Source organism: Pteropus alecto, unplaced genomic scaffold, assembly GCF_000325575.1.
Source record: "Pteropus alecto unplaced genomic scaffold, ASM32557v1 scaffold20, whole genome shotgun sequence".
Taxonomy (NCBI): domain Eukaryota; kingdom Metazoa; phylum Chordata; class Mammalia; order Chiroptera; family Pteropodidae; genus Pteropus; species Pteropus alecto.
Window position 1 is genome coordinate 49643812 of NW_006436298.1, and position 9855 is coordinate 49653666.

A 9855-nucleotide genomic window follows, 5' to 3' on the forward strand; every position below is an offset into this window, starting at 1 on the left:
CCTGCTGAATTGAAGCTGTGCCTATCAATGTGATTTGAATGAGGTAGTCCTTCAGGGCAAACAAGTGAGCTTGTTGCTTAGCTTGGTCCTTCCTGCTCCAACGTGGCAGCAATTGAGAGGAGGGGTGTTGGGCTCTCAAGTGTGAGGGTCTTTTAACTCTGGGCTTATTTTCTTGGAGAACTTGCTTGACAATATTTAAGGTATACCTTAAGCTGGAGCCGCAGACTACCCTTCAAATAGATGATGCAGTCCATCTGTGCACCTACCTCTGCTCCATCAAGTGTCTATACTGTCACTCAGACCCTTGGCCTATGGAGACCACCCTGCCCTGAGCCTGGAAATGTGAAACCATCACCTGGAACCTGCTGGGCAAGTGGGCCTATCCAAGTTCAATTACAAGAACAATTTTTATGAAGTTGATTAAAGCTTGTTTTTTAAGCTGTGTCTCATTACTTCAGGGACTCCATGCGAAGGAAAGGATCTTGCTACTGGCTGCACTAGCTGCCTGGCACAAAACTTTGATATTGGTGCCCACTTATCCCCTTTCAACAATTGTGAATCTCTAGAAGTGAAGTGAAGCTGCCAGTGAAAGAAAGGCCTTTTATATATCAGCAGCTGGAACCGTCTGGAAGCTTGGTCTTTGGAATAGCTGCCTGGCAGGTCTCCTTGGCATCCCAAATGTTGGGTGATACTTATTTATTCAAATTCAGGTCTTCTAGGAGATAATTAGCCACAGCATCTCACCCCCTTATACTCCATGCAGTATATAGGCTCACCATGCATCCCTTAACAAGAAACCAGTTCTGGCCTCCATGTCACTTTACTCAAGACCTTTCATGAAAGGTAAGGAAAAGTGCTGGTTACAGGGGCAGTTGTGCACTAGCTATCAGTGCCTGTGCTTTCCCCTCTCCTTGTTCATGCCTCTGAGCTTCCTGGTGGCACATACCCCCTGGGAATGCAGAAAGATGGGGGAGGGGAGGCATTCATAGGAACATGGAGCTTCTGCTTAATACTGTAGAAGTGTCAGCTGACAAAAGGCCAAGAGTAAGGAAATACCTGACAGGGTAGTGCTAGGTGACACCTAGCGCCCTAGTGAGCTGTGACAAGATTCCAACGTGGTGGTGTAGGGGGCCCATCATGGCTTCGTGGCTCAAAGCCCTGGACTGTCTGTCTGTGACTGTCTCCCTTTGGGAGTGGTAGAGTAATCTCATCCCACCCCTCCTCTCAGAGCTCCTGGAAGTACAGAAAAATGGCTAAAGCAGTAAAGCAGCCCAGGACCAGTCATCTTTTATTAGGTGTTAATTAGAGTATGAAAGGATTCAGAAGTGCTGGGCAAAGGTGGTCAGGAATGCAGAGTGAGCCCTCCACACTGGGCCCTCTTCAGTGGTACTTGCGTCGTCGCTCATGTTCTGAAGTTAGAAAAGCAAAAAGGTACAGTTCTTAAAAGGTACAGCGGAAGCACAAGATGACAGAGCAGCAGGCTAAAATCACATAAAGCCATCCTGAGAATTCCTTTCAGGAAATGACTCAGAACCTGCCTGCCAACATTTCTGGAATCGGCAAACCTAGGGTAGTGAAGGTATCTCAGGTGTTCATCTGCTACTTGGCCAGCCTCTTCCTTCCCAGAAGGAGCACCCACCAGACAGCCCCCAAGAACTCATCCTTTAGTCCTTCAAAGCCAGTCACCCCCGATGTCACAGACTGGCAGGGGGCTGGATGCTGTCAGAAACAGCCCATGAAACCCAGTCAGTGGCTGCCAGTGACACTTCCCACCATCTCCCACCAGACAGCTCTTGGGTCTCAGAACCAAGAACAGCTACGCTTTTCCAGAGTACTGCACACACACCGGATTGTACTATTCAACCTACTTCTCTCTGCATTGGCTGCTAGGAAGATGAAGCCAAAATTTTCATCAACCTTGCACAGAGCCTGCAGTATATTACAGTATGCTTCCTAAGTATCACCTTTACCCCAGCTTCATCTTATTTTTCCTGTCTTTATTATCTCTGCTACAATTTTCTCAATGTCTACATACTATATTCTGACAAGTTCCTCCAGTTCTTCAGCTGTCAATAGACTGATGGACTTCTAAATCAGAGTGAACCACTGCCACCCTCATGGGAAACCCCACTGAAGGCAAGACAATCCAAGAGACACTCACTGAGTTCCTTGTAAGAACGGCAGTAGTTGAAAAGCACATAAGCTGCCAGCACCATAGAAACCCCAGCGATGCTCCCTTTCTTCACATTGACATACTTGTTGTAATACCGGTAATAACCTGCGAACAGGAGAGGAGGTCACTGCCCTGTTTTGCTGTGAATGCTTTACACAGTGCCAAATAGAGTCTGGTTGAAATTCAGGGACCTAGTCCTACACTGGCTCTCTAAGCCACTCACCCTACATTTGCCAGCTGATAAAGGGAAAACTACAAATGCCCCACAGAGTCTTGAGCCTCCCGTGAGCCCAGGACAAGCTCCAGCTTGATTCTGCCCCTACCCTTTGGCCTTGAGCTCAGACTTGGCTCAGCACATTACCTCACTGTCACCTCCAGCCCTGGGGATCCCCTTACTCTAATTCTGATCAAAAATCCAACCCCAATAAGGGCCACTTGGTTGTGGCCAGTTGGTTCAGCCTGGCCCTTGGAGGAGGAAGGCTTCATGCATCCATCTCTTTACTAGGTGCCCCCACCAATGAAGGAACAAACAGTATTTGCTCTCTTGGTGCTCAGGGCCCAGTAGATTGAAATGAACACAGAAGGCCATAGTTTATAATAGAGATGCCATAAAGGAGCACTACATCGAGCTGTGAGCATGAACAGGCCATATTCACCTCCACTGAGGAGTCAGGGAATATTATAATTAAGTGTGGAGAAAAGGCAGAGTATTCTAATCTGAGGACAAAGCTGAAGAAAAGCTTTGCAGGAGAAAACAGGCACAGAAAAGGTAAACACAGGGTGGCTAGAATTAGAAAAATGAGGGGAGCCCCTGAGGAGGCTGGAGACCTCACAGACCATGAAATGATCTGGGTCTTTATTCCTAGAATGATGACATGGGTGCCACAGGACTGATCTGACTAGCCGTACACTTTAAAATGCACAGACCTGAAAGACCATTTCAAATGTTCATTGTGGAAGTTTTGCCTGGCAGGGAGATGAGCATTATATTATATAGACTGATGTCCACTATGCTTCAAACTCATTTTCCTCCTAAAGAAGTCTTATGTTGTAAAAATGCTCATAGACATTTCTTTAAGATGAAGGCAGTGGTACTGATTCCAAGCAATAGAAAACATTTCCTTGGCTGACATATCTCAGAGCCAGCCTTTGACAAGAACAATCAAACATGGAAATCCAAGGGCTAACAATCTCACCCTGTCCTCTATATAACTTACTGGTCTGAGACAAGGCCTTTACTACCCAAATTCATTCAGGGCAAAAACTAACCTAAAGACTCAGAGACTTGCTATTGTTTACACAAGTCTATAAGGCTCTGACCTCTTTGAAACGCTCCAGCAATGCCTTTAGGGGTAAAATCCCGCATCAGTATCCAGCTTGACAGCTCCCCTAATTTGACATCCATGAGTTTCTTCTCCCTCAATGGTACTGAAAAGGAAAAGCAAAAATTCACACACTGAAAAATATCCCAAAAATACAAATAGCATCCTTTTATGTCCCTTATTTCAATCATTCAATAAAGGGACATTTGGTAACAACACTACATAGAGGCTGCACATAAGTAGTAATATGAATAAATATCCCACACCAAAATCACTATTTTAAGCCAGAATCTATATAATTGTAGAATTGCTACAGTGAAGGTGTATTAATAAACAGGATTTTGAATAACATTGCTTCATAGGGTATAACTATGTAAAAAACCTAAGGGCCATGAGGAAGAATGTAATAGAGGACAGAACAGAAAGAGTACTGCAAAACTACTATTTATATATATTAGCTCATTTAATCTTCAAAGCACGTAGTTGATACCTTTACTTTTTATAAGGTGGGAGGGCTGACTCACAGAAGTTGGACAACTTGGCCAAGGTCACAGAGCATGCAAGCAGTGAAGTCAGGACCCAACCTCAGGTCTGGTCCTCATATTCCTAAAGCTAATCTGATTTCTACTTCAAGCATCCTATCTGGCACTACAGATGTCAAATACAGTAAACAACTCCGAATGACCCAATGCATCCCAGATGATATTTTAGAGTTGGAAAAGGACAGGAAGGACTCCTGGTTGAGGCCATACTGTACTCATCTGTGGGCTTAAGAGTAAAACAGGAAGGAGACCAGGGAAGGCCTGGAAGGAGGCAAACCCGTAAGTGTCCAGATACTCATAAGGAGGGAACAGACTCCCTTCCCCTGTGCTCTGCGCAAAGGTCGACTTTAAAAAGCTGCTTAGCAGGTGTCCTCTTCAGAGTAAGGAGTTAAAGACTACTATCCCTTCTTAAAGATGACCAACCACAGGAGGAGCCAAACTAAATAAGGTTTCTTCTCCATTTTGGGAATCCAAGGAAAGACTAAGGCTTGCTTCTTAAGGACCAGCCTCAAGAGTCCACTGAGGGGAATCCCACAGGTTTCCTGAAATCTCTCAACCCTTAACAAGGGCAAGAGCTGTCAGGCTATAAAGAGAACTACAAAGCTTCACAGCAGCTTCTAATCTGCTACAGGTCATCTGGAGAACCAGACGCTTGGCCTTCGTGGACCAGATTGAGTGCTTGTCAAGAGGCCATAAGTGACAGATGGAGGCATAAGCCTGACTTGCATACATGGCTTTAGGGTTACAGTATAGGCTGCCTGTCCCAAACAAACTGCCCCAACCTTCCATATAGATTCTTCCAACAAATATGGAGCACCTATGATATGCTATGCAGCGCACCGAGCACTGTGGATACAGCACTGACTGCAGATGAGAGCCTTGCTCTCAGGAGCCAACATTCTATCAGGAAAGACAACCATCTCATATCCATTCATCTATGCAGGCTCACCACACTTCGGCCAAAGCCCTTTCTGTTTCTCTTATGTCACCTGAGGGCCTTTGCAGTGCCCATGCTTCTCAGAAGGCTATCTCAAAGGACATGTCTTCTCCTAAAAGGCCTCCTTCCCTCCCTGCTTTATCTTAAGTGCTAGCCTTCTTTTCTATATAATTTCTGAACTCATTTTCTCATCTGTAAAATGGTTTAGTCCAAGTACTGAATGGGAATCCACAGAAAAACTTTTGAGACAGTGCTCAGAACTGTAAATAGTTGTTATTGAAATTTCATTAAGGTCTACATGAAACATTTATAAAAAAAAAAAAAGGTAGAAAAAAATGGCATATAAACTAAACTTTAGTACATTTTAACCACATAGGACTTTAGGGATTAATGTCACCTTTCAGTTCTTTTACAAACAGAAAACTGTAATTAGTTCGGTAATATTTTTGAAATGTGAGATAGTCTCCAATGAATTTTAGGATATGTTCCAAATCTCTGTTGGAAAGTTTAGCAAACAATGTCATCCAAAAATGACCTACACCTTTCTCTGTAACCTTGCCTATGCTATTTCTAGAAAAGTTTAACAAGTATACACCTTACAGCTCAGGTTTGTCTTCATTTGGATTGGTAGGCTTTTAGTCCAAGGATTACTATACCACACTTCTTTTTGAATAAGAACATAGTCCATTCCTTTGCTGCTCTCAAAGCATCTTGCATGCAGTGAGGTGCACAAACATGTCATTCTAAAACCAGCTCAGGCTTTGTGGTAGAGAGTGGATGATGAAGGTATAGATGGAACTAGAATGGCAGAATTTTGCTGTTGACAATAGGTGATGAGTACAAAGCACTCATTACATTATTCTGTTTCCTTTTTATTTGAAATTTTCCGTAATAAAAAGTTTAAAACTGCTTTTAAAAATAGAACTATGTTTGGGTAAATGTGCAAAAAAACCACAAACCCAGTATTTTAAATCAAATTATTTTTGACTGGTATAAGGCTGGTGACTCAAAAACAAAAAATCATGCCACTTCTGAGCCAGCTTCTGAAGCTATTTTTTTTTCACATTCACACAAACTACGAAAACACATTCTGCATTCTCATGACCACATTCAGGGGCTGGCATGGTGCCCTGGCACATCACAAGAGAAAAAAAGCCAACAATTTAAAATTTATTTTCTACATATTTAGATCTCTGTACTATGAAGACAAGATGGTTTCCTTAACCAAAACTAAGAAATTTACAAGCACAGAAAAAAATCACATTAGCCTTAAAGAAATCAAGTATAGCACCTTCACAAAACTCCAAGGGGTAATCAAATTCATTAAAGATACATCTACACTCATTCCAAGAATTTCCCTTTTAGTGGAAGACAAAGGCCTCAGTCCTTGGCAGCCATACCAGAACCCTCCAATACTCCTCTGCAGCACTGAACACCCCTCAGCAGTCACCAGTACAGAATGATGATAATAGAATAGATTCTAGGGTCAAGTATTCTGGATTTTGTGCCTCTTTGTAGCTGTGTGCCTTTGGGCAAGTTACTGCCTTCTCTGTGCTTCAGTTTCCTCCTTTGTAAAATAAGAGTAAGAATTAAACCCACATTGGTACTTGGCTCTAAGTACTGTGTAAATGGGAATTATTATTATTACTTGTCTTTCTGCCTGACTATGAGCTATCTGAAGGTGGAAGTATCCATACACACAGTTCCTAGCCATGACAGACTTTCAGTTAAGACTATGGAAGGACCACAGGTATGGCCTAATTTTATGACTTCAAGAAGCATCTACTTATATGAAGAGGCATGGAAATGCCAAGTGTCTTCTGGGTGCTAAATCCAACCTAAGGGTTGGCAGAGAGTAAAGAGTTTAGGTTTTGCAGGTCACACATGGTCTCTTTAACAGTCTTTTTTTTTTTTAACAAATTTTTTAAAAACATAAAAACGATCCTCCGTTCACAGGCCATACAAAAACAGGCCGCAGGAAATCCAGCTTATTGACAATAGTTTGCCAAGCCCTGATTTCATCTACTATTAATTCATATTTCCATCAATTCACTTGCTAATGAACTAGGGGTTTTATACTCTGGCAACAGACACCAACTAAAAGATCATCAGTACTTAAGACTTGGACTCCAATTCCTTCACCTAGGGTGATGCTGAATGGGCCAGATGTGACACAACCATGCCCAAAGGTCAGAGTGAAAGCTGAGATGACCAGCACTCACCCTTGGGCCACACAGCGTTCCAAATACCTTACATGTACTAAGTCATTAAATCCTTTGTCCATAGTGCTCTTCACAACCCTTTGCTTAAATAAGATGCCAAGTCTACTGTTTCCTTTTCACATGCTGTCTTGTTTAAACAACACAACCACCTGTTTTTCATGCCTGTTTTTTACAGATAGGAAAAATAGCATCATTCTCATCTTTTCTGATCCCCTCTTTATTGCTCCAAGCTGAGATTAAGAATACAGAAACTGGCATAAGACGCGCTTATGTCAATCAAAACTCTGCTGCTATCATGCAGAGTGTGATCTCCAGCAGGCCATACATCTCTGACCATTTTCCTCATCTTTAAAAAAGAAACAACACTCCCAGTACTGACTTCCTGACAAAGCTAATGTGAGAATCTAGGACTAATACATAGTTTCCGTACTTAAAAAAAAAAAAAAAGTGTGTGCACACTCAGACGTGTAAGGATTTACACACACATCACCAAAAGCCCGCTGGTCGTAAGATCATCCTTGTGCTTCAAATTCAGTTTACCACGAGGCCCCAAACTCCTAGGTGTGAATTCCAGCTCAGCCTTCTCACTAGTTGTGACCTTGAATAAGTCACTTCACCTTTTAAAGCCTTCTCAGCGCATTGTCAACATATACGCGTCGAACCTTTCATGATGTCAGGTATTGTCCTAGGCATTAGCGTCTCTTGGAGCTTAATCTGAGCTTCAGCTTTGGGAAGGATAGAATTAGAGCGTAGGGTTCAAGTGCAAACTGCTTGGGTCGCGGCCGGGACTAGAGCAGCTAGCTTATTCCTTAACAGGGAGAAGGGAGTCCCGAGGCAGCGCATTCCCAAGCCCGAAGGCGCATTGCCCGGCTGTCCTCACCCTCCCCACCACCGCCTAGCGACGATACCCAGAGTAGAGAAGGGTCGGACGGCGCAGGACCCCGGGCAAAGGGTCCGGTGAGACTCGGGTAAGGTCGCGATGAAGGGCCTTGAGCGAAAGGCAGGCGGCTCCGTAGCTCCCTAGCCTCCCAATGCGTCTCTGAGCCCAGATCCTGGACCGCGGGTCCTGCTTCCAACCTGGCGGCCCTAAACGGGTCCGGGTACTCACCAACTGACGCCATCTTAGAGTCCGGGGTGTCCGCTCTGTCGAGCCGCGCGAGGACTGCTGGGGTAGGGAGCACGCGCGCCGGAGTCGCAGGGAGCAGCAGAGACTCACGGGAAGCAGGTCGCACTGGTACTCAGCTGGGGCTGCAAGTGCGCCATGGAGTGAAGGGCGAAGTGTCTAAGGGCAAAGCTCTGGGACTCCGCAATTGGGGAAGGGAGAAGGGGAGTAGGACTCAGCCTAGGCTCCTCATTCTAGGAGGGAGGAGCCTGGAAGGGACCAAAAAAAAATGGGAAGTGAGGATAAAAGAGCATCCTGGTTTTCTTACTCTGTCACTTTAAATTTGTTGTAAAAAATGACAGGGGCATATTGAGATCCTTTCTCCCAACTGTGCTGGATGAAAGGTAATCTACGACCCTCAAGGAATTCCCCAATCACCAGGAAAAGCTGTGTCAGGGCTTAGGATCCAAATAGGTTTGATTCAAGAGAACCTATGTGTGTCCCAGCTCTGTGCTAGGCTCTTAAGTACAGAGATATGCAAGACCCGAGGGGCTCACAGTGTGCTGGCTGGAAGATTACTGCTTGGCTATCACTCATGGGAACATATAACATTCTAACAAGCTTTCTGCTTCTGTACCCCCGCTTGCACACCTGACCTGTAGGTTGACAGGTAGTGAATAGGAGAAAAATAGACCTTTGTGTTTAAGACAGAATGAGGAATGGGATTTAGGGCTTAAAAACCCGTACCTCTACATTTCGGGGCTGCTTAATTTGGGGTCTGCGTACCCCTGGCAGACCCAGCTGGCTGAATAAAGAGTGTGTTTCCTATAACTCACTGAGTTCTGGTGGTCCATGTGTCTTTCAGGGGCTGGCGGCTACAACATTTGGAGGCCCTAGCGACATCTCAGGGAGTGGCCCTGGGATCTAAGACCGGACCGGCCTCCGAAGCAGTTGCTGTCCCTGTTGCGGATTCAAAGGGGTGGCCAACCTGAGACGTTCAATGGCCCTCGAATGCCATGACGGGGTCAGTACAATCGTCAAGAAAGCAACCTTTAGGACACACTCTTTGTTCCTGGTCCCGACGGGAATCTCCAAGGCCTCAACGTCTGGATAAAAGGTACCTTTCTGTTGCTTTTCTGTTGACCAGTCACCGGGGTCCATGGAGAGACTGGATGCAGTCATATCTCCCGGACCATGGCCAGGCCGCGGGACGCCACCTCCTGTGCCCTGTTTTCAGGTTTTGTCTATTGTCTTTGGTCTTGTCTAGGTTGTAGGTGGTGGACTTCTCTGGTCCACCTACATCCCAGTAATTGTTCTTGTCTGAGTGTCTGTTTTGTGTTTTCTGCGCAAGCGATGCGGGGAAGCCCGAGTTCACAAAAGACACCCTTGGGTTGTCTCCTGTGACATTTCAAAGAAGGGTTTGTAGAAGGAGCTGACTATGGCATAAAGTTTTCTCCAGGCAGACTAAGAACATTGTGTGAAGTCAAGTGGCCGTCTTTTGGTGTAAAGTGGCCTCCAGAGGGCTCCTTTGACAAACGGTTGGGGAGGAATGTTTGG

The 9855-nt window shown here is 44.9% G+C and overlaps 1 protein-coding gene and 1 long non-coding RNA gene across 3 annotated transcripts in view; one reads left to right on the forward strand and one right to left on the reverse strand.

Moving 5' to 3' along the window:
- Positions 1 to 1262: 1262 nt before the first annotated feature.
- ATP5MF (ATP synthase membrane subunit f) lies at positions 1263 to 8462 on the reverse strand. The gene is made up of 4 exons (XM_006913354.3): positions 8305 to 8462; positions 3494 to 3601; positions 2162 to 2278; positions 1263 to 1409 (listed from the first exon to the last, which is right to left on the reverse strand). The coding sequence occupies exons 1-4, from the start codon at positions 8315 to 8317 to the stop codon at positions 1381 to 1383; spliced, it is 267 nt and encodes an 88-aa protein (XP_006913416.1). The 5' UTR covers positions 8318 to 8462; the 3' UTR covers positions 1263 to 1380.
- An 88-nt stretch (positions 8463 to 8550) lies between these two features.
- LOC112480597 overlaps positions 8551 to 9855 on the forward strand; it is an 18778-nt gene continuing 17473 nt past the window's right edge. For both annotated transcript variants that reach the window (XR_003046679.1, XR_003046678.1), the window contains exons 1-2: positions 8551 to 8702; positions 9164 to 9415. This is a non-coding gene — a long non-coding RNA (uncharacterized LOC112480597). The remainder of the gene's footprint in view (positions 8703 to 9163; positions 9416 to 9855) is intronic.

What these genes read in the sequence shown, in the direction of transcription:
- ATP5MF (XM_006913354.3), bottom strand. An exon ending in TGCTGGAGCGTTTCAAAGAG is followed by an intron (nt 2,279 to 3,493) that starts GTCAGAGCCTTA and finishes TCCTGTTCGCAG; the next exon opens with GTTATTACCGGTATTACAAC. An exon ending in CCGTTCTTACAAGGAACTCA is followed by an intron (nt 1,410 to 2,161) that starts GTGAGTGTCTCT and finishes TTCTAACTTCAG; the next exon opens with AACATGAGCGACGACGCAAG.